The 24,846-nt window shown below is 46.4% G+C and overlaps 1 protein-coding gene across 1 annotated transcript in view; it reads left to right on the forward strand.

Annotated features, from left to right (window-relative positions):
• Notch2 (notch receptor 2) overlaps positions 1 to 24,846 on the forward strand; it is a 133,488-nt gene that overhangs the window by 25,722 nt on the left and 82,920 nt on the right. Inside the window, exon 2 of the mRNA NM_024358.2 lies at positions 8,568 to 8,649. Coding sequence (NP_077334.2) covers positions 8,568 to 8,649 — 82 coding nt within the window. The remainder of the gene's footprint in view (positions 1 to 8,567; positions 8,650 to 24,846) is intronic.

Here is a 24,846-nt window from a genome sequence, read left to right on the forward strand (position 1 = left end):
CCTCCTGTTCAACAGGCCTCTCACTACCACGTCCCCAGTGGGGTGAATTGTTCTCAAGGAGAGAATTTTAAGAGTGATAAACAAGAGGGGTTAAAGTGTCCCCTCCACCAGGTCTCTGTGTCCTTATAAAAGGCTATAATAAACTGTCATTTTGCAGGTTTTCCTTGTGCTTTGTGGGCAATTAAGGCCTTGTTTATCATTCTCTTGGTGGGAGATAGAAAATTACTGGTCTCACCATTCCTTGGGCAGTTCAGCTTGGCAACCATTTCCCAAGCATTGATTGTGTGTGTGCCTGTCCTCACAGCTGACTGACTGACACGGGTGGAGCAGAAACGGCTTGTGTGTGTTCCCTTAGTTCTAGATTCACAAGCTTCTGGATCCCTCTCTGCCTCTGAACAGAAGTAAGGACAAGGAAGACGGATGGGAGTAGGGTGTGCATTCACTCTTCCGGATCCTTCCGGGAAGTTAGGACTTGTTTATGAGGAATAGGGGATGGAGGGCAGCACCTGCACAGAAATTGCCCTCAGATCTCAACTTAGTAATTTAGGGTTTGCACTGTTGCTGGTGGCCTCCTGAGACCGCCAGACTGAAGGTCACACAGAGCCACTTCTTGACCTCTGTAGACCCGATGAGAACTTTATCAAGGGCATCATAACCCTTTGGGTCTCTGAGCTGACTTTTTTTGGAGGTTTGGAGTTTGGCAAAGGAGCTCTTGGCCATGGTTGTCAATGGCCGCCATCACATCTTCTGCTTCTCTGTTGCCCCCCTGCCATAGGAGTTAAATTTCTGTGTGGGGAAACACATGAGGAAAACTGAGAAGTAAGACTGGCTCGGGACTGAAGGGCAGGGCTGTGCCCCCTGCATTGTCTTCATGCATATATCCTCTTTATGTGTACGTGCTACACAGTGGGTCTTTTCCTGCTGGCTCCCTCTGGTCCCTGGGTATGATGTGCATCTCCCATCTTTACGTTTGCTTTTCTCCCTGCAAGTCTCTGTGATTTGGAGCATCAAATATAGGCCAGGGATTTAGGACCCTTTGAGGTCCTTGGATTTAGACAATTCTCAGTGACATGTGCAGGAATGCTGGACTTGAATGCTATGTACGGGTGAGTGGGTTCATTTGGTGCTGTAGGTATGGAGCGTTTGTGACCCAGATGACCGAGTAGCTGCCACCCTCTGCAGACTTGCACACTTCAGAACACTGCAGACTTAACACTTCAGAACAGTGTTGATGACCGCGTAGCCCCACCCTCTGCACACTTGCACACTTGCACACTTTCACACTTCAGGACACTGTTGGGCTCCACCGTCACCATTTGCACAGCAGCCTCGGTGTCCCAGTGACTCCTGCCCAGCCCTGGGTCTTGTGAATCGCCCCTGTTCCCACCACAGAAGGGTGTTTTTGAAAAAGACCATGCGATGGACGCTGGCGAGGAAATCTGAGACTGGTCTCTGGATTTTCCCTGCTTGGTTTTGGGAAGTTGCCATGATATTTTGCGATAGGGTTTAACAATCACAGTTTTTTTTTTCCTTTTTAATATAATTTGCGTCTTAGAGTTTTTGAAATCTACCTCTGGATGAACAAACACTAGGCACTGTCTTCTCCATTTAAAAGCACTAAGAAATTTAAGCTAAAAGGACATTTTGCTTCTTTTGGGGGAGGGTAGCAAGAAAATTATATATATTTATATTTTTTTCTAGTAAGGGTACTTAAGAGCTTCTATTTAAAATTATAGGGTTTAAAAATTTTAAGTTGTACTTAGAATACTTTTTTTTTAAGTTTTAATAGGGAGGGCTTGCTAAAAGTACAGGAAATCGGTGGCAGGCAAAGTTGTCTTGGTAAGAGGACAGATAAGCATAGTACACGGGTCAGCTAGAAGGCTGGCCCCTTGAGCCTGTGGATGGTGCTTTCCCCTGAGTCCTTAGCACACTGAGCTGTGTGGACTTGCGAGCCCGGTGTCTGTCTTGGTGTGTGCCATTTTCTTCCCCAGAAGGATGCCCATGCTGAGGAAATACACTGGGTTGTCTTGGAACCATACTGGCGCCTATGGACCAATGGATGTGCCAGGAGCAAAAGCGCTCACTGCAAGAGGAGAACCAGCACTTTGAGGAGTTTGTTTTTGCGTTTGTTGGTTGTAGACAATTTGCTTCTGTGCAGCCTCTTTAGTCAGCCTCCCCTCCTGATCCACATGGCTAAAGCTGCACAGGGGTTGGGTCAGAGGGAATATCGTATCGTCACGCACACACATTTTACTTTATTTTAAAGACTTATTTTAGAGACACGTGCGTGCGCCCTGTGCACATGAGTGCAGATGTCACATAAGCCAGGAGAGGGTGACGTGTGGTCTAGGAGGAGGGGCTTGCCCTCCCTCCAGTCCTGGCTCATAAATATTTTAAGACAGAAACTTTGAAAAGTGTTTTAGTTTTGCAGAGATTAGAAATGTATGATTCTACTTTCTCAAACTTTTATTCCTGTTAAAGGCTAAGATGTTTCTACTGTCGTCTTCCATTTCTTTTACTTGTTATCCTGACAAAAGTAAAGTCTGTGTTAGTCTCATTTGGGCGTTTCCAGACTTAGTAAAACGGAAACCTTTGAACATTTTAAACATGGAAGCTGCTGGTTGAGTCTGTTAGTGGGTTTTTGTCATAGCTATTTAGTTTGTTGAATGTCAGAGAGCATGCACCTTCCACGGGTCACGCACAAGGAGATGAGCCATCTCTGCTAGTCAACACTGCCTTTCAGGAACTTTCGCAGATGCGAGGGTGAGTGTATGATGCACCTGCCCGGGCTCTAGTGGGAGCAGCATCAAAGCAAACGGGGATGAAGCCGCCTTGTTAGGAAGGCTAAGCTCCCAAATCAGAATGTAGGTAGGAATTAGCAAGCTGGGGAGGAGCAGCATTGTACAGTGCTGTCTGGAGGGATGGAGGGTCGGCACGAAGGGGTGCCATTAATAGACTGGCCACGTTCTGGTTCTTCCCTGGGTTTTCAAACCGTGTGTTGAATATAGTGTAATCTCTAAGACGCAAGGGCTGGAACTTGTCTAGTTGAACTCATTTGCTTCAGCTCACAATTGAGGTTTAATTTTTCTTTCTATAATCCTGATGAGAGAAAAGCAAAGGAAGAAGGAAAAAAAAAGTTGTAGAGTTACACAGCTTATTGACGAATTTTGATACTCCCTATTAAGTATTATGAGTTAAGACAAAATTTCAGTTTTTAGAATCAAGGATTAATATTTCATAGAAATGAATTTCTTTATAAAATGAAAATTCTAGGTGTCGGGCATGGTGACTCGACTCTAATTCCAGCACATGAGAGTCAGGCAAGAGTTCAAGGGCAGACTGATCACATAGTCAGTTTCAGGCCAGTATGGCCTAGAGTGAAACAACTGTCGCTTCTAATTTCCCAAACCAAAACAGGTTTCCGTTTGGGGAAAGCAGCAAGACTGTGAACCCTCTAGCTGTCCTGTCTGGGTCAGAAATCAGCATATTTTAGGTCGGAAATATTTTCTACTGGGTGATCTCTGTGAAGAAGGCAGAGAGATGCTTGACACATTATTGGGAGCATAAAAAATCAATGTCTTCCTCGTTACTTTTCTCCTTCCCTTTTAACCAAGACTGATTTCAGGAGGGAGACAACTACTCCCACTTTACTTCTGTTTGAATGTGACACTTGGGATTCAGAGCTTCCTCACTTCTGTTTGTTTGTATTTCTTTTTTCATGGCTGACACCCCCCACCCCCACCCTCTGACGCCTCAAACAATGGAATAAAAAACAAAGTGGAAGCTTTTTTGTTTGAAATTGAAGGGTGCTGTGAGAATCATTGCAAATCCCTGCTGCCTCGTCCACCCTCAGCTCTCCTATTTTGGGTAGTAATGCAGGCAGTCGTTTTAGAAAACATGGCTGTGCTCAGTGGACGGCACTCCTTCCAGGGGCCCTGTGCCAGAAGCAACAGAGGGACACAGCCAAGTCCCAGCCTGCAACCCAGACTTCAGCTCTCAAATTCTGCTACTTGAAATTTGCATAAACGTGGAAGGGAGAAAAGAAGCACCCTGTGTCACTCTTCCACTTTCGGCTCTGTGGCCATTCAGGGCATTAAACGTCGTCCGAGGGAGCAGTGGACGCACACGCTGCGGGCAGAAGGAGCACGGTATGAAAAGAGTCATGTGAGTCAGACAACAGACAGAGGCTTCTTTGAGGAGGCTACAAAGCAACAAGTAATGCCAATTTAAAACATTGCTTGTCAGAGCAAGGAGTGAAACACTGAAGGCTGCTCAGATTACACGTCTGGGGTACCAGACTTAATTACTCATGTTCGAGATTCTTAAAACAAAGGGAGGCTTTTAAGCCCATGATACATAGCTGGCACGGCTCAAAAAGCTCTGGAAAGCCTAGAAAATTGTGATGAGGACTCCATCAAGCCTGGATACCTTCAGTCTGTCTTTACGAAGATAAATTCCTGGTGCACTGGACCTGGTAAAGATCCATGACACTTATCTTGTTGTCTGCAGTGTCTGTATACAGTGGAGGCTAATAAACTTGAATAAACATGAAGCCTGTCTGGCCTGAATGGCTGCAAGGGTCTGTGCTGTGTCCCTAGTTCTTTGTAGAGAGGTTTTGACAGTATCAAGAGGGTATACTGAAGGCATCTAATAAAAGCGATTTTTACCGTGTTTGTATTTTTCTGGAGTCATTTGGCTAGGTCACTTTCCCTCTGTTCCATCGGTCCCTTCCCTGGAGGCTTCGAGGATGGTGTGTCCAGAGACCGGTTCATTCATGCTTGGTTGATTTCTACGAAGTGCTGGTTGAGGGCCATGCTCATGGATGGAGTGGCCCTTTGGCTCATGGGTAGTGCTGTTGTGCACTTAGTGAGTCATTTCTTTTTATTGCCCTTTTAAGAGGAGGGCAGTAAGCTCCGCGTGGCTTGTGTGGTTTATTAGAGTGCTGGTGATGGTGACTGGGAGGAATTAATCCCATTTATTGATATCACACTCTGTATTAAATTGTGTCATTTTCCTTTGAAGTTGACATGCTTAAACAGGGCAGTTCATTCCCCTCCCATTTGAAGGAGCAGCTGTGACCTGACCAAGCCTTTGGTGCCTTAGCCCATCCTGGCCTCCATGGCTTTTCTCCTGTTGTGACTGTTGTTTAATTCCCATCTCAATCCCCAAATGGGCCTTTCTTACTTACCTCTATCTGAAGACCGTGAATTGTTTGTACCTCCTTACTGGGTTTTGTTTTTTTTAGAATATAACACTGTCTATAAAGTGGCTTTATTTATATTTTGTTTTTGTTTGTTGTTTTTGTTGTTGTTGTTGTTGTCTGTTTTCCCCTAAAAGAAGCAGAGCCTGTGAGACAGAATCTCTTTCTCTGTTGACTACAGTGTCTCTGACATCTGCATCTGCATCTGCATCTGCATCCCTTTTAGATGTGCTGCGTTCTGAGTGGTTTCAGCTGGGTGTGGTGGCCTAGCACTCAGAAGGTAGATCCATCTCGGTGAATTTGAGGCCAGCCTGCTCTCCACAGTGAGTTCCAGGACAGGCAGAGCTACAGTGAGACCCATCTCAAAACTCACTGCCCAGTGGCTGGGCGACGAGACACAAGCCCACCTCCTCATATTTGCTTTTGCTTTTTTGTGGGGTGCATGTCCAGAATTACAGACCGCAGTTTGAAAAGATTGATCTGACTCTGCTACTGTGTGCAGTTTGACAAGAAAAGCTGGGCTGGTGGCTCAGGCTCCATCCACTCTTTGATTTGATTGAATGCTTCACTTCCTGACACATGGGAGCTGTCTTCACATTTGTATTTATGTTGCTAAACTGAAGTGTTTGCCCGGAAAAATGAGGCCACTGAATCTTGAGGTCTTAGTCTCTCCCAATCTCTCCTGTATTGGTTTGGTTTACCAAACTTGTCATTTCTGATATGACACATAATTACAGTATTCACTTAGAAATAGCCTGAGAATGAAGTCACGAGTCTCAAGTTTTCTGTCTTTCGTTTAAGCAAACTCTACCACCTAGATTATCTAAATTCTTTGGTGGTTGGACTGGACAATCAAGGAGACTTATTAAGTTGGCCACTCAAGTCCCAGGGCACTTGTTCCGTCCTCCTGTGGGGCTCCTCAGACTTCAGCCCTCCTCAGCATCCCCTGGGAACTGTTGGGGCTGGAGGGCCAGTCCAGGTACTGATTTAACAGTGCCTCTGATGCATACCGAAGTTTGAAGACTGTGGCTGGGGAAATGTTAAAGGTTCAAGGTAGCTGAACCTCACAAACCAGCCAGGAAGCATTAATTATTAGCCTGGGAAGCCCGCCTGGAAAGCCCGCCTCTTTTTTTGGTCAGGGACTTGGATTGGTTCTCTAAAGCAAGGCTGTAAAGGTATTTGCTAGATTGAGTGCCACATATTGACTCTAGATTGTTTGCATTCTATGAACCTGTCACTGTAATGATTTGCCAGGACACTTAATAGGATCAGGCTGTGATTTTTTTCCCTGCCCACAGATGAGTCATGGGTGGCTGGGTCCTTATGGTCTCTGGGATAAATTTCTCCTTGGTACTGCATATTTTTATATATGTTATTCCGTGTGTGGTGTGATGTTTGTGCATGGTATGTGCATTGAGTGTGAATGTGAGTGACCCTGTGTACACACGTCACGGTCAGAAGGGAACTGCCTTCCTCTGCTTCTCTTTCCCTCACTGTCTTGAGACACAGGGTCTTAATCTGAGCTGAAACTCTTTTGGGGATTAACCTGGCTATGCAGTAAGCTCTTGGGACCTGCCTCCATCCCCTCTTCAAGTTGAGATCACAGGCGTGCACAGCCACGCCTGCTCTTTGCGTGGGTGTTGGGGATTAATCTCAGCTCCTCATGCTTGCATAGCAAGCACTGTCTGCAACCCAGCCTCTGCAGCCTCCTTTATGGAGATTCTGGGGGTATTTAACCTAGATTAGTTCACCAGTAGGGAATGGAGCACTGTAACGCTGTGTCTTGCCTGAGGCCATATAGCCAGGTGCAGGAGGCAGGACTTGGGACTCATGATGGTTTCACTTGGTGCAGTTCTTGTAGGGGCTGAGCTGGAACTTGCTCTGTTCCTGTGAAGTAGTCCTTTCCTGAGCTGTTTGTCTTTTTTTTTTTTTTAATAATAAGGAGAGGAAAAGGCAACCAGAGGAGAGCTAATAAAAGTGTCTAACGAGGATGAAAACATCAGTTTGAGCGCTGCAGCATGGAGGAAATAACCTGACAGTAACTGTTTTAATTATGGTAGTTGCTTTGGAGCTTATCAGTGTGGGAAGAGGGAGCGCTTACGCCTTACAGGGAAGTGGGCCCTGGATGAGAAGATGTCCTTCCAGAGTCTGCCTGTGTCACGCACAGCCCAGGGAGTGTTTCTATGATGCCAACAGCTGTCACAGGGATAGGCTTAGCAGTGCTGCCACCAGATAGGATCTGATACCTCATGAAGAAAGCCACTTAACCTCTCTGGCCCTCACTTTCCAGCACGTGGTCATAATAATATCCGCCCGCCATGCTAGTGGGAAGTCGCTTGCCTCTGTACTTAAAACACAGTCTCTGGGCCTGGTCACCCCAAGTCAGTTTTGAGTCAGTCTCTGGCTCACTGTTGTGATGATGTCACAGGCTGCTTGCCTACGCTGATTCGTCAGCTGTGGAATAGGGTGTGATGTAAGGAACCGTTTCTTAGGGTTGCTGTCCAGGCTGAATTATCAGTTCCTGTATGTACGGGCTGATAGATAAACACTTCTCAGAGGGTTTTGAATAGGTTCTCTCTTGCCTTTCTGGTAGTCCTGAGGAGTCTTGGTGTTTGTGATGAAAATCCCATTCTAAAAGCTAAACCTTCAGATGCTGGAGGCAGCTGAGCTGGGTGGACGGCTTCCTCTCCTGGGTGTGGTCTGCTTTGGAGACCTTTCGTGGGAAAGTCTTTTCCTTGTTTCTCAAGGGGCTTCTGTCTCTCCATGAATATGAAGTTAGTTTCTACTTTGCTTACCTGAGTTCCTTCTCTACCATTTCTAGTGACAACCTTCTCTTTACATTTTTGTGAGTCCTTGAAATGATAGGCCATTGTAGTCCTTTCTCCATGAATTTGGTTTCTCCTTTTTTCTGGGACCTATTGGTGGATGTTGGTGCTTTTGACTGCTTATTCAACTGGCCTATTTTATTAAAACCTCACCTGAAGCCGAGCAGCTCCTCCTTATGGTCAACCGCTGTCCTCTCAGATCCTAAGTAGTCAACAATGGACTCTTATGTGGTTTTCTCAAGTGTCTAAGTCCTAAAGGATCATGGCCTGTTACGGTTGGTACAGCTTTAATGATCTCCTGTCCCTGGGACATGTGTCTGTCAGACATACTGAGACACAGAAAACTAAGGACATACACGACCACGTGAGAGGAGGCTGTAAGGTGCACTGTGCTCCTGTGTCTCGGGAGTCAAACACTGACACTTCAGTGCACGCGCAAAGGTGATGTGATGGGGGAAATGGTTTCTCTTTAGACAACACTTTTTGGTCTAAGGATTGTGATTGGTGCCTGATTTCTGATTCCAGTTTCTCTTTTATTTCAGCTTTGCAGTGTCGAGGTGGTCAAGAGCCCTGTGTAAATGAGGGGACCTGTGTTACCTACCACAACGGCACAGGCTACTGCCGGTAAGTCCTTCCGCATCAACTCTCTGACAGCAGGCCCTGGGCGAGCTGTGCTTGGCCTTTCTTTCTTTTCAGTGTCTCTGTGGAATGGTCCGTAGATCTGGTGTTGTTTTTGTGGTGTTGAGGAAGGAAGGGCTGACTCGTTGTTAGATAAATGGTTGGGGAGAATGTGTTACTATCCTGCCATTATCTTTATTGTAATTAAAGGGTTTTAGTGAGTGGCTAGTTAATATCTATGGAGTCCTTTTTCTATTATTTTTCAGCATAAGACACAGCTTTGAAATCTTCTCCCTCAAATACTAGAAATAGCCATGTTTTTAAGTCACACCAAGTAGATAGCTACTCTAAGTGAATGTAAAGTAATCATTAGGACACTTCAATCCCCTTGTTGACTGTGGAGCAAGGTGTATATGAGCTTCTAGAATGGAGGCAGAACTGGTCTGTGGGTGGGCCACATGGGTGGGGAGGGGACTGGACCTGGAAACTTGAGGTACCTCTTGATTCTAGAACACTTTTGTTTTTCCAGCCATCTAGTCTAGCCTAATTTTTTTGTTTGAGACAAGCCGTGAGATAATTTCATACACAGTTTTTTCCCATTTCTTTTATGTATTTGTTTTCTTATTTTTAAGACAGGGTCCTACTGTGTATCCTTGGCTGGTTAAAACTCCCTTTGTAGATCTGGCTGACCTTGAACTCCCAGAGATATGCCCGCTTCTGCTCAGAGTCCTTGGATTTACACCAGGGAAATAAGATGTGGGAATAGGAACTTGTTGGCCCTTTTTCTTGTGTCCTTGTAACATTTCCCCCTAGATTTTGACCTTAGGATCCACATTCTTTAATGTTATAAGATTTTCAGAAAGATTATTAGAACAATTTTCTTCAACAAAGTGAAAATATTTTAAACCGTGCTGACAGTCAAACTTGACATTAGTTAGTTTGGATTGGAATTAAGATAGCATCAGAAATGGAAGTTATGTAACTGACTGTGGCTACTCACTTGATTTTTAGCCAGGAAAATAAAACTGACGTGGTACACTCTCCTTCACGTGGGCGCTACTACGGGAGGGAGTTCAACACTGCTACTGGACACCACAGTTTGTCTCTTGGCAGTGCCCGCTGTGTGGTCACTTACTCTGTTCTAACACTGAGCTCTGGTGGACTTACCTGGCACTATGGGATCACTGCTGAGCCTTTTCTCTGGGCATTTCCGCATAGCTAATACCTAGCATGGTGCCTGGCATGCAGGAACTGTAGGGTGAAGTACTTTGTCTGCGCCTTCTTCAACGGCAGCGGTTCTCAGCCCTCCTAACACTAGGGCCCCTAAATACAGTCATCATGTATGGTGACCCCAGCCATAAAATTATCTTATAGCTGTCATTTTGCTACTGTTATGAATCACAATGTAAATATCTGTGTTTTCCCAATGGCCTTAGGCAACCTCTATGAAAGGGTTGCTCGACCTCAAAGGGGTCACAACCCATAGATTGACACCCACTGTTCTAGGGAGCTGTCACAGACACCTGTTTGCCTCAAGTGGGCCCCTGAAACTAGAACCAAGAACTGATGCCACCCAAGTCTAGCTAGTCCACCGGGGTTCCTTATTGGAGCACAGGCAACTCAAAGGCCAGCTGCCACACTGAAAAGCCCACCGTCACGGTGACTCACACAGCTCCTTGCAGGAGGTGAGCCCCGCCAGCTGATGGTTATTTTTGTAACCCTGGAGCAGGGCGTTGCAAATCCTCTGGGTCCCCAGCTCCTTATGCCTTGTGAGCTTCAATAACTGTATCTTACCAGCCCCTCCCACCTTTGTAGAGTAAATGTTTCAATTGGGAGGAAACAGCCACACATGCTCCTTGATTAAGAAGATCCATACACACAGAGTTCAGCACATACCATCATTCCCACGTCTTTATCTGTTTATCTTAACAAGATGGATTTTCCCCTCTGGGAAGTTTACTTACTTTGTGTAACATTGGCCTGGTGGAGAGGCAAGCTAGTTGGATGAATTGGACTTAATGACTTATGCAGGGGGAGTTTCACATAGGTCGTAAGTGTTGGCCTGTATATGTCTGCTATGAGAAGAGGAGGCTTCAGGGAGAACATACAGTGTTTGAGCACAGGAGAGGACACGAAATAAAGCTCACTTTCAGGGCAAGGCAGTTGCTAGCCTCAGACCAGGCTAGCATGGTCGGAAGCGTGACCAGGGAGGAATGGTTGCAACCAGCCTCAGGAAGAAAACCCTGCACAATGAACGCGCTAGAAGTGGTGTCAGCCTGGGACTAGTTGTGGTGAACACCTTTTGTCCCAGTACTTGGCAGGCATAGTAAGGCCAATCTTTGTGGGTTCAAGATCAGCCTGATGTACCTTGCGAGTTTCAGGCAACCAGGGTCACACAGCAGAGGGACTGAATTTGGAGAAAGAGGAGTAAGGGAGGAAGTTGGCAGAGCCATCCTTTCGGAGACCAGCAAGAAGGCTGGGAAGAGTGCTCTCCTCACTGACGTGTCCAGTGTCCTCAGGAGGGGCATGGGCGTGACTGAACACAGGAGGGGAGGGTAGCATGGAGGCTGAGCGCACTGCCCTAGGTTGCTACACTGACCTCTTTGTTTTAAGTAACAGTGATGTGTACTCACAGCACTTCCCAGCATCCCTTCACCACCCCGACCCGAGAGACAAGGCACTCCAGTTTGTTCAGTAAATATTTTCACAAAATAGTCCATAAGTATCCCAACACTTAGAGGATTATGAAAATTACACCAGACGCGCAGGGCATGTGATTGTCTTTTTTTCCCCTGAGGTTGCTTAGTGGATTAAGGAAACAGAGTTGAAGCCAAGTTCCTTTTGTGGGGGGTAGGGTGGGAATTGGGAGAAAACTGTTTTAGGGTGGAAGGTATCCCAGAACCTGTTAAGGTGGTATTATGCTGCTGGTTCAGCTAAAACCTAATGATTGTTTATAGACAGAATAAAGACCCTTGATAAGATCACATTGACAGATGCGGATAAGTACTTTCAAAGATGGGTTTTGTGCACAGTTCAACTGTGTGGTTTCCCCCCCTTCTCACTTCGATGAGCCCAAGGACCCTGTCAGATTGTGCTGCCAGGCAAGGGGGACCTGTGCAATCTTGCATAAAACTCAATTACTGCTGCTAAATAGTTGCTGTCAGCTCTTAATAAAGTCCTCTCACTGCTGAAAGTTAGGACATTTTCTTCTCTCCCTGTCCTACTGGGAGGTGTAAATATGTAATTAAGTTTGGATGTAATTAATCACCTTCGAGTTGTTTGTTCTAAGCTTTTAAGTATAAACCACCTCAAATCCCATTTTGATTAAAAATCGTAGGCAGCTCATGTTTGCTAGGATGCGGGGTGTAGGTGAGGTCATGAGTTACCCAGTTCACGGTGTTTACTGCAAGGACATATTTATCCTGTTTTATATATTGTCTGAGGTGCCAGTGGTCAGCTTCTGCCCACTGCTCCTCGTCTTGACTGTGGGCTCAGTTTTGCTTTCCTTCACTCTTTTAAACCACTGCCTTGACACTAGGCAGTGCATTTGGAGTGTTTATCCCAGTGGAGGTTTGTGGGAGTGGGTACGTTCCGTCCCTGATGGATCACTTTGATCCTGTTAGTGCTACGTTAGGTAGATTTGCTTCTGTTCACCCTGAGTGCTGGGAGGTGACACACATAGCCAAGAGTGACCCTTCAGAGGATCTCTGTGGAGTGTGAGGGATGTTCCAAGCTTGGGGTGTTTCTATCCAGCCCCTCTACTTTGGCAGGCTTGAATTCTAAGGAGGACTGCCTACCCACTCTTTCCAACTCTTTCACATGGGTCTCGAATTGTATTCTCACCTTCTGTACACTCAGAGCCATTGAAGGAGAAGCATTTACAGTATTGTGTTCAGACTTTGAGCTCCTCCTCTCAGGTCTCCGGCTTTTCCAAGGGTTTGCCTTTCAAATTCCATTTATCTCCATAGCTCCCGGTGCCCCTGCCTTGTCTCTGTTAGCAAGATGTCCACCGTCAATTGCTTTTGTCTGTAGTGCTGCGTGAATCGAGGAGCAGCTTGCAGAGGGAAGGCAGCTAAATGTGGGGCTCTCACTGTTTGCTTCTGTGCCCTCTCAAGTCCTGTGTTCCTTGTAGTCTTCTCTAGTGCCTTTCATATCCTGACTTTGTAGTTGTTATGAACAAGGAAGCTGCTCTGATGTGCTTGGTGTTGTTGTTTGCGAGGGTACGGATTGGAATGGTGAAGGGTCCTTCCTCATCACCTGCCATGGAGGAGGTGCCTAGCACAGCATTGGAAAGAGGAGGAAAGACACAAGGAGAGCCACACAGTTGCCGAGCTTCCTGAGGATGGGTGCGTGCTCCTGGGAACTTCTAGTGTGTATCTAAAAATTACATTTTAAAGTGGAAATGATGGATGCAAAATGTTGTAAAATACAAGCTGTGTCACATTTTATCCAAACCTTGTCGCTAGCTGCAGTAAACATTAGCAACTCAGTATTTTCTTTGCCAGGATTAGGAGTGATGTTGGTGGTCCAGGCATCTGAAATCCATCCAAGAAAACTGGGCAGGATGCCTTCATTGTTAACACAGTTAGGTATCATAGTGGAGATCAGAGGAGCTGGACTCCCCCAGAACTCAGCTTTCATGGAGGCTCTAGCCTAGTGGTGGGCCTCAGTGGTGGTCTCAGAAGGGTGTGTGCATTGTGGCCAGCTCAGCATTAGTCTCTTTCATCGCCTTCTCCTGAGTGCATGCACTGCTGTGAAGGGGAGCTGAGGACTAGAGCCGTGGACGGACTGTCCCCTGGCCAACCCCTTGCTTGCTTTCCTGTCAAGCTGGCCCCGCCAGCCCAGTTCCTTCATGTTGGGTGCCCTAGCTCTCAGAGCATCATGTATGCAAGGGTTCTCTGGAAGGCGACAGCAGAGCCAGCCATGCCTCTGTGGTGTCTTCATTTCTCTACGCCCTCTTTTTAGCATCTTTCAGACATTAAGTGAAGAGCGGTATCTTTGGCTTATTCAAACGCTCTCACAGGGTAGGGGTTCTTCTCTTTTTCTTAGAGTGGTACTTAAGAATGATTGACTCGAGCGTTACTTATTGTGCAGACAGAGTGATGACTCCATGATTAAAAGCACCCGCTGCTCTTGCAGAGGACTCAGGGTTGGTTTCAAGCATCTGCATGGTGGCTCATAACCATCTGGAACGCCAGTTCTGGGGACCTAAAGCCATCTCTGGCCTCAGAGGCCACCGGGCTTACAGGTGGTATACAGAGATACATAGAAGCACCCCCCCACACACACACACCGGAAGTAAAAATGGACACATAGTGATTTACTGCAGTCTGCTTGTGTGTCCCACATGCACCACTCACGTCTGCGGTAAGAGGTAAGAGTTAGTTGATATTGTTGAATTACTTCATACTTTGGAAAGTCATCCAGCCACTATCAGATCACTGGTCCTGAGCAGCCCTGCAGGGCTGTCGTGAGGTCGGGTGAGAAATAAAGTCAGGCAGGAAATAACTGAATCTAGTATGGACTGCTCAGAGTGAGCTGGGGCTATGGTGAGTAGGGAGAACCTAGCTTCGGGTATGGAAGTCAGGGCACTGCCTGAAAACTCATTCATCAGTCAGGGATACCTCGGCATCATAGTTCAAAATATCAAAGTTAGTGCAAAAAAAAAAATGGTGAGAAATCCCAGCATTCCAAATGAGGAGATTAGCAGTACCCATCATTGCCTTTGCACCAGGCTCCAGTGTGGCTCAGTCTGGTGCTTGTGAGTGGATTAAGTCTTGGAAGAGTCCTGTCTGGTAACATGCAGAGAACATAGATTTTCATGCCAGATAGACTGGAGTCTGAGCCTACTTCCTGCTAGCAATCAGATATTTGGCAGTGTAACGGCTACAGTGCTAGCCGACTGTCGTTCTAGACCAGCTCTGCCATCGTTCTGCTGTTTAGATGAAATGCATGTTAAACTCTTGCTCTATCAGTCAGTAGATGGGTGCTCGGGGAGTTTAGATAGTTTGCCCAAGATCTTAAAACTTTCTTTTTTAACGGTTTGGAGATGAGCTCTTGAAAATGTGCTGTCATTTCTTTCAGTTTACCTATCAATAAAATGGGACCAAATTGCATATTAAAGTGAAAGCTCAAACAAGACCTCTCCAAAAGGAAGTATGAAATATATGACTATTGGAATATGATCAAATCTCTGCTTTTATTAATTAAATTTTATGTATCTATTTACTTATTTATTTTTATGTGTGGGCACGTATGTGCTATGCATGCATGTTGAGGTCTGAGCACAACTTGCAGGAGCCAGTTCTTTCGCATCATGTGGGTCCCAGGGCTTGAACTCAGGTCTTCAGGCTTGGCAGCAAGCTCCTTTATCTGCTGTGCCTATTTTCTGCCTTTCAGTGCCTGATTTGAAAGTAGAAGTAGTGGCTTTGGGTAGGCCTCAGCATCTCACTTAACTATTTACTACTGGTTTTTAGCTAGTCAAGGTTACAAAGGCGAGCCTCTGCTAGTGCCTTTTGCCATTATGTAGATGAAATATAAGAAAAGAGCAGTGAAATGGGGGATGGGAAATATTGTTTGTGAGTGAGCTTTTCAGTAGAGAAAATTAAACAAACCCCCCTTGAACCTCCCCATTTATTGATTGGGGACTAGCAGGTTCAGAACAGTTTTATACAGCTGTGACACTGAGATGGGTGAAGCCCAGTGGCTTCTGGGATGTTGCTGCCAGTACAGTCACTTGTTAAACATGGCACTTGGTGTTTGCACATAAATTACCCATATATGTAGGTGTGTCCATCAAGGCCATACCTTGTCTAACAGTGCCACCCCAAAGTGAGTGTTACGGCGTCCTTTAAACTGTGAGTGTGTTGGAAGAGGCTTCCATTAGTCTTGACCACCAGCTTCTTATCAACGCAGGGTAAGAGAGTCCCCATGAGCTTTCCAAATCCTTTTTCTGCTTTAGGCGGAACCAGTAAACATTGATGGGGAAGTAGAAGGCCATCCATAGGCTCCGCCTGAATCCCTCTGCCTGTCTTGGGTAGCTGCCAATAAATTAAATCAATTAATTTTGGCTCACAAAGCTGGCATTAATAGATTGGAATTTAGCTTAACTTCTTTGAACACGGCCTCCAGGTTAACCATAATCCTGTGTGAAGCTGCTCATTGTTCAATCGTAGCTTGTCAGCACCATCACTTCATGTAGGAACCCCCTTACCCCCCACTTCTCTTCCCTGGGAAGCAGAATGAGACATATTTCTCTTTCTAGAGAAGCTTAATTAAATTCATTTTAGTTTTGCCTATATTTGCCCTTAATCAAAATTAAATGGAAATACAATTATGTAGAGATTTCCAAGCTTATTTTGATAAAATAGCATAAATATATATGCTCAGGAGTTGGAATTGCCAGCAGTGGAGCTGAGTGTCTTGTCTCCCCCTTGTTGCACGCACACATATCCATGAATGAGTGTGCATGCATGTGCACATGGATCAGGAGAGTGTGTTGTTTTTGTGTTTTTATAATTTGAGTTCTATTTTATATCTAACTGAAATGCAAGGTAAATTAATATTTCTCTTCCATTTCATTACACCTTTTAGATCTTACTTATCTACTGTTAGTGACCTCCCTGAGGATGTAGGCAGTCATGGGGTCTAAGGTCCTCGGATAGGAACACCAGACTTCCCATTCTGATGCCGTAGCTTCTGTTTAATAGTCCCCTTTCAGAAATAGTCCACATTGTCTTTATGAGAAGGACTTTAGGAAAGGGGAGCGAGGGCAAGGGTAGTGGTGACGGCTGGCATTGCTCAATGACTACAGAATCACACCCTTCCGCCTGCTTCCCCTCCTGTAGGAAGAGAAAGTTCATGAGAACATCATCGCCTGCCTTAGAATCTAAGTGGCACCAGAAGCCCTTAATTCCAGTCTCCTGTTCCATAGAGCAAAGGACTCAACTTCTCAGTATCTCTGCCACTCAAGGCAACTACAGATTGTTTTATTCAGATATGAACACCCCATGTGGCCCATAGGAGGCAAGCACTGCCTCCACACATGCCAGAGGCCTCCACATATCTCAGGCCTTTCTGTTCTGGGTCGTGTGAATAGATCAGAAAGCCCCAAATATGTCTCCATCTTGGTTGCTTTTTCTGTCTAAATTCTAGTTCATGTAATGTTTCACTGAACCAGTGTGTGGATCAGTCAGGTTTCAAGTGACAGCTAAGTGGTTTGGACATGCATCCCTTCAGCACATGGTGCTAGCATGAGTTGTGGAGGTGGAATGTCTAGTGAGAGGCTGGGGAAAGGGCCCAGGCACAGGAAGAGAGGGCAGCTGGCAGCAATTACCTTCCTTCCCTTGACTCTCTGATTCATTGTGTTGCTAGACTGAGTAGTCAGGTAGCTTGTGGCCGTGTTAGGCAAGAACTCAGAGTTCAAGAGTCTCAGAGGCTAAGAAGAAGAATGGGTTTGGTTAGAAGGAGGGAAACAAGAGCAGGGACAGCGCCTGGGCACTCTGTTCAGGCTGCGAATCCCTCTTAGTTGAGAGGCCAGGTATCTCAGTCAGGTCCTCTGCCCAGCATCCCCTTGGCCAGGCTCAGTTCATCTTAGGGATCTGGAGTGAGTGGGTATCTGTTAGCCAAGTCTTCGGTTACCCCAAATTAGCTCATGTCCTTTACTGCTTATTTCCTCTAATTATATAGTACATATCCAAACCCCCAATTATCCAGAATAGACCAGGCTGCCTGCTTCGTGTGGAAAACATTTGACAGTGGTTATGATTTTCTTGCCTAGACCTTGGCAGTGCCTTCGTCCCTCAACCTTCTGGCCCTTTAAGATTGTGAAATCCTTGTGCTTGTGTAAGTCAGGCACATCTTCTTGAGGAATTTCTTCACTGGGCAGCTTGCCCCTTTGAAACCTTAGTCATTCTGAGCAGTACCCAAAGAACCTCCTTGACTCTAATTTTTCTGCCATGGTCCTATTTGTATATAATATTTGTGGTGTCTGACTCTCGGTCTCTTATTGCTGAAACTCATGCCTGTGGATGTCTAGGTCACTCCTTAAAACCGGACAGCCCTTGATTACTAATGAGAGGTGACTCATTTCCTTCCAGGCAAAGACTGGCACTGATTGTCACAGTTTGTAAAATGCCTCTCCGCACAGCTCAGTGATGAGCTTCTATGTTGTTGGTGTTTTGTTTTGAAGAGAAGGTCTCTCTCCATAGCCTGGAACTACTGTGTAGGTTAAGCAGGCTTTGAACTCAGAGATCTACCTGTCTCTGCCTCTGCTGATTAAAGGCTTCTCAGGATTTATAAGCTAACGCCAACATCCTTGTAATCTGGGGGCGGGCAGGAGAGGCCTTCATGCTGAGTTTGAAGGGATGCCTGAAAAGAGTTCTCACCAGAGTCACCCAAGGGTCGATTCCCTGTGAGGTCTCTTCCCAGACCACTGTCTCTCTCACACACGTCAGTCATTAAAATGCCTCCTGTAACTTACCTGTAAGTCATGAGACATCTGCCATCATTAGTGCTGAAGAAGGCAGGCTGCCACGCTGGCATGGGGGGTGGGGAAGATGCTAAAGCCTGGAAAGGGACAGAGTTCCCTTGGTCTCTGCCTTTCCTCTTAGTGCCCTTATTGTAACACACACGGTTAGGTCTGTTCTGCTTGGTCCTTGCCTCCTTCTGTTTCCTGTGAGGGCTTAGCTCCAAGTGAGGCCTGAGCAACAGTCGTTCACATAGGTGCCACAGGCTCTTAGGGATAGTTAGGCTCCATGAGGGGCTGCCACAGGCTCTTAGGAGGGATAGTTAGGCTCCATGAGGGGCATGATTCTTGCCTAAGGAGTGGGACTTGGAGTCCTTACTTCCTGGGGTACAAGGCTGCTGAAGGAGTGAAGTGTCAGTGTTGAGGTTATCGCTTTCAGGAGGAGGCTAAAGACACCTTAGAGTCCTTCCCACTCACTGTGTGTGTGTATGGTGAGCTGTGGGGAAGACAGCCGAGTGAATTACTCTGCATTACATGACTGATTCGATTATAGATAGGGATTGAGTTATTTCTCTTGATCCCAGTAGGCAAGTTGGACATCTTATCTTTTTTCTTTTTCTTCATGGTAGCAACCTTTTAAGAACTGGTGTGGGTAAATATATGTATTATCATGTAAGCAAAACATAAAAACAAAAAAAAAGTGGGGTTTTATGGGGCAGTTTGAAAGAATAGGCATTTTACTTTTTAAAAGCTCAGTGAATCCAAACGATGTGGAGATCATAGTTCTCGGTGAGGCTCGTGTCCCAGGAACTCCAGGGCTGTGAACAGAACCGAGGGGACCTGTACAATTTTGAAGCGACTGTTGGACATTGTTTCTTAGCATTCTTAGATGGCCTCGTATCCTACTTTTAGAAAAGGTTGGTTTATTTTTATGTTATGTGTCAGGGTGCTTTGCCCGTGTGTATGAATGTACTCCACGTATATGCTTGGGATGCCTAGAAGGTCAGAAGAGGGCGTCAGGTTCCCCACAGGCAGAGTTACAGGGTGTTGTGAGCTGCCAGGTGAGTTCCAGGAACTGAACGCTGGTCCTCTGCAAGAGCAGCAAGTCTCATAGCGGCTGAGCCGCTGTCCAGAACCAAGCGTCTTATTTTTAACACAAGGAAGACTGAGGATCAGACAGGTTCAAGATTACATATCCAGCAGCAGAACCAAGGCTAGTCCGAGGAAACGGCCGGGGTTAGCAATGTCAGATCTGTGGCGGTCCTGAAGCCCTGGACGAGACATCTTGAAGACCATGTACTAATATACTTTAATATTTACTCAGATAGACAAAAACGTAACCATTGTTAGACACACATGGTCATATACACTTACACACACATATTTTATATGTGGCAGGTTTGGACTGTGTACATATAGACATGCACATGCACTTGTGAGTACACCCATGCCCTCGGAGTCTCCCGCAGAAGCGCCGTGAGGGCATCTGGGCATGTTTTCAGTGGAGTGCTGAGGAATGTGTGTGTATGTCTGTGGTGGCTTTGCCCACATGTCCAGTCAGGGAAGCGCCTCTCCAGAAACGCCGTAGTGCATGAGGTGTGGCGTGTGCTGCAGTTTCTGCTCTAGACCAACTGCTTATACTCGGGAGATTGTACTTGGCTCCGTCTGGATTCAGCCTAGGCCACTGCAGCTCAGGGCTCGCTGTGCTTGTCACCACAATCCCTGAAGCGTTTCTTCACATGCTTTTGCCTTTGCTTGGGGTACAGTTGAGTGGTAAGTTCAGCATGTCTGTCGGAGGCTTGGTTTCTGTAGTATGAAAGACCACAGACCACTATAAAATCTCAGATAATTTTTACTCCCATTAATTGATGCCCTCCCCCTCAGGTCATGGTCCTGTTTTTAAGAGGAGTAGTGGTCAGTAGATGCCACCTTTGGGTTAGGAACCATAATTATTTTGCAGATGTCCATTGTTTTAGGTATGTCTGTCTGTCTGTCTGTCTTTACTTATTTATCTATCTTGGTGTTGGCAACCAATCTGGAAACTTAGCCGTTGGCAAATACTCTACCCCTGAGCTCCACTCCCAGCCTTTGTCTTCCATTGTCTTTCTCTATACAGATGGTTTGGCAACTGACCACGATACTTATACCATTGGGCTGTGTTTCTGGAGTTAAACATAGTTCGTAATGGCTGTTTCTCAACTGGCCTGGTTTCCTTAACCCTATTTTATTTTTCTCCTTCTCTTTCTTTCGCTCTGGTCTGGGAGTTAAACCTAGGGCCTCACATATGGGACTCCAGGGTTCTACCGACTGAGTATTATCTCTAGCAGAAATGGCTTTATTTGTAGTGAACAAGAGTTCACCTAAACTGTCAGCCTTTTTGTCTTTACGCTGCTGTCAGTGATGTCCTGCCCTCAGAGCGGGTGTCAGCAAACTCCTTACAATGCTTGGTAGCACATTTTTCAGGCCAAGAGTCAAACTGTTAGTTCTGCATCACTTTATGCCCACTAAAGCACCACCAGTGATCGTTCCTGAGCTGATGATCCAAACACAGCTGGTAGATTTCTCTGGAGGACAAGCATCCACCTTAGGGCCACAGGAGCCACTGGAAAACCTCCTGCTTTCCCAGGAGAAGTGGCAGATGCCAGGAGAGCCACTGTTTCTGGTGTCGTCCTTGTTTTACTGTGCGGTGACGCAGAGGAGCTGAGATCGCTGCAGTGAGCTACTCTTGATCCCCCCGCTGCCCGCTTTTGGTTGGCACTATCTCTAGCTGAGATGGTCTGTGCCGGTCACAGCCAGGTTTCTACTAAACTAATGAGGAACACTGTTCAAAGACGTGAACGTCACAGGCTTTTCTTTGGCAAATAATTGTTCTTATTACCAGCAAAGTAATAAATGTTAGTTGGTGTAAATGCTACAAAAGTTACCTTTTGTGTAGACAGGCTGGGGGTTGGGTGATGTGACACTGATGGTTTTAATAATCATGTTTGCTCTTAAAAGTGTCTCGAGAGGTGTGCAGGTGAGCCTGGAGCTGTGCAAAGCTGGCGCGGACTGGTACCTGCTTCCGGGCACAGCAGTGTACTGTGAGCCTATTACACAGGCACTGCAGTCTCTGCTGTGTGTGAGAGTCGGAGGGTTAGGGTCAGCAGATACACACCGAGAGCTGAGTCACTTTATATATAGGAAAATGTAAATGTGATTTAAAGAAATCTATTCCATGTGTCGTACAGCTTCGAATAGTCTTGGGTTTATGAAGGTTAAGAGGTAGGTACTCTGTGTATCAAGAATCTTAATTAGCTTAAAGATCCTTTAGGTAAATACCTCAACCCAGTGGTTCCCAAACTTCCAGGGTAATTGGAGTCTGGAGTCTTTGGGTTGTAAAGATTATGTGGACCCTTGCATTTTGCCCTTTGGCATCTGCTAAGAATGTGAGCGCTCGACAGCTGAATGACTTCCAAATGTTAGTCACTCTGCTTGGCACAGAGGGCATAGTAGAGAGTAGTTCTTGTCTATTAGAGGAGATAAATAATTGTAGTAAAGGTTACTACACTGTGTCAGATCTATGAGAATGTAAAGTGGGGATGTCCCTTCCAAACCTTCTCGTTCCCTTTCTCTCCCCCTTCCCCTTTCTTCTCCTTCCTGTAGCTTCCCCTCCTCCCCCCCTTTTCTTTTGGGGGTAAGGACAGGGTCTTATTGCCTGAGCCTCCCAAGTGTGCTCATAGGCAGCATGGGGCTACCGGCAGGAAATAATATTTAGGCAGAGGCTTGGAGGAATTTGAGGGCATGGTTATGACAGATGGTGGAGACAGTAGGACTCTGTGACTGGCGTGTGCGCAGGTCTGGCATGAGGCGTGTTGGATTGTGACATGTCCTTTGAGGTAGAGGAAGCTGAATACAGAGAGAGTATAGTGCTTGAAGAAAAACTACATCAAGAAAATTGTTTCAAGACAATGCACCAGGTCAAAGTCTACTAGGAACTCAGGACTCTTTCCAGGGCTTGGGAATGGTGCGCAGTGCTTGAGGCTTGCATAGCATGAGCAAGGCCTGACTTCATCAGCAGTAATATAAAAGTCACCCAAATAGACAGTTAGGCTAGTCATACATTAACATAACGTATACAGCATCGTGCACATTCAGATGTGGGCCAGATACAGCGTAGTGGTGTAAGGAGTGCTCGTCGGTTACAGATCCTTGTTTCCACTGCACTTACAACAGACATCTTCTCAGGCACTTTGTCTGTTACAGTGGAGGGTGCTTTTTGTGAACTCTTGTGATGAGAGCAGGTTTGTGGTGTTTTAGTCACCTTTGGATATTTTTTCGGGGTCCAGGGAATATGGTAAAGGGCTGACTATGTACGGAAAGACACAGGAAGAGCCACCTTCTGCTACAGCAAGGACACAGCCTCAGCACTGTTTGTGTCCTGGTTCCATTGTTCAGAGGCTGCTGAAGGCCCTGGGCACTCAGCTGGGTCTCAGAGCTCTGGTAAGTGAGCTCAGACTGTCAGCTGGAGGACAAGAGCACTCGCAAAGTTCCCGTGTAAATAAAGCCTGTCTTCCTATTGCCCGGCTCCCCATTCCAGCGCCGACCTAGGGTCGAATTGCTGTGAACCAGCGGGTCTGAGGCCCTGCCTCTTCAGCCTCTTCAGCCTGGATGTGTTAGAGTCAGTGTGCTCATTGCTTCATTCAGATGAGGGGTGGAGAAACCTGAACACCTGTGAGCCAATCGAGGTAGGGCTCCAGAAGACAAACCCTGGCCTCCCAGCTCCCTTGTCGGAGTTTTCCTGTGGGAAACTTTTAATTTGGAAGCATTCAGCTAATGTGGGAATCAAGATTAACATTTTCTGAAATACTTGTACAAGAAAGGCAGAAATGTGCTGTCCAGGAAGCAGATTTACATAGTAGAAAAACGCCTGCCTTGCAGTCTTTGTGTGTCAGATGTGAGTGAGTGAGTGTGTGTGTTGGGGTGTGTTTGGGAGGTGTGGGTGTGTGTGTATGAGGGGGCGGGGGGGAGTGTGAGTGAGTGTTTGTGTGTGGGGGTCGGGTGGGGGGGAGAGAGAGAGAGAGAGAGAGTGTGTGTGTGTGTGTGTGTGTGTGTGTGTGTGTGTGTGTAGGGTTGATTGTATACTGGTCTTTGTTTCTTTATATCAAACCAAGAAGGCCCTAGAAAGCATGTTTTACCACAAACAGCCTGTTTGGGGCTCCACTGTGCACACCAGCACTTCCCCTTCTTACTGGGTAAGATATACTGTTTCCTTCTCTTTTTTCTTTATTTCCCTTTCGTCTTTGGAAGTAGCAGCAGGGAATGAGTGTAGTGGGGGGTTGTGGGACAATGCATATGATAAAGCAGCTTCCATTTTCTATTATCAGGAAGTTAGCTGTAGGTCCACGCTGAACACAAAACGAAACAAAAGCCAAACAATAACAACAAAACAAGTCAGCAGTGAGCACAGCCCAGTTAGTTACCTTTGCACGGTCACAGAATTAAGAGGTTGATAGTCTAGCGAGATGTGGGGCTGAGGGACACGTTGAGGTTACCCAGTGGCCTGGGATATTGAGTGTAGCAGAGGCATTGAGACTGGAGTCTAAAAACTTTGGGGCACCTAGATGTTTTCAGCCTGGCTTTGGGAATTGAAAGTTAAATAGGAACTTTCACTGGTTACTGCTAGCTTCATCTGTTAGCAATTACTTTTATCTACTTTAACGGGGAATGGGAACAGGGTAGGGGTGGGTGGTGGTGGCAGGAAACCTGGCTGGCATCATGGTCACAGGAAAGAACAGACTGATTTGAGGCCCTTTAAACTACAGACCTTTGTTACTGTCCAGCGTTTCATTTGGTTTGTGGGTCGTTAGCCCCCATCCCCCATGTACCTTAATGACCGGTTGTCCCCCTCCTGAGCTCAGTGGAGGCTGGCCGCCACCATAGAGCGGAGGGCTGAGAGGCCCAGAGCAAGACGAAAGTGGGTTGAAAGCCGAGTTCTGGTTAAAGAATTTTCTGCTGGAAACCAGCCCAGAGGGAGTCAAGAGGAGCTTTAATGAGGAGCAGCTGCACTGCGATGCAGCCCACAGGAGACATTTTCCCTCCATTCCACATTCTGCACAGTTTTTGAAAACTCACGATTTTGAAATTGCTGTTGTGTGAAGACTGCCCCTCCCTCCTGTGTGTGGTGGGGCTTCCTTTGTTGTTGTTTTTAATGACCAAATCCTCACCAACAATAAAAATAAAACTCCCAAAAACACAAGCAAAAGGGTTGCAGCACGGCCTGGGCACAATTTGGGCTCACCCTGCTGCTGGAACATTTGGTGGAAATGGGGTGAGCAAGCCCTGGTGTTTAGTTGGAAGAGAGGTTGTTTCTTCCTCAGACGTCACCCATTTTGGAGCTGACAGAGCTGCTCCCTGCTTTTGGCTTTTCTCTCGATGGGTGGCTGTTCACTTGGGAAGTTCTCCTGCCCTGTATTACTGGGGAGACAGCCTACACTGTGGCCATTGCAGATGGACGATAGGTGGGAACTGCCATTCTTGTCCCTGTTCCATGTCCAGAATCCAGGCTACTGTGCCTGGGAGAGGCAGGGCCTGGCTGGCTGTTTCAGGGAGGGCCTTAAAGGAGTCCTTTCAGATGAAACCTTTTCTACTGCTTTCTCTCTTTCCTGCCTTCACCCTATTCTCCCATTGCATGTGCAATGAGCAGTAGCTTCTTTTGTGTCATTAGCAGCAGACTTGTAATAGGTAATGGCCGTAGCCCT

The sequence above is a fragment of the Rattus norvegicus genome, chromosome 2 (assembly GCF_036323735.1).
Source record: "Rattus norvegicus strain BN/NHsdMcwi chromosome 2, GRCr8, whole genome shotgun sequence".
In the NCBI taxonomy this organism is placed as follows: domain Eukaryota; kingdom Metazoa; phylum Chordata; class Mammalia; order Rodentia; family Muridae; genus Rattus; species Rattus norvegicus.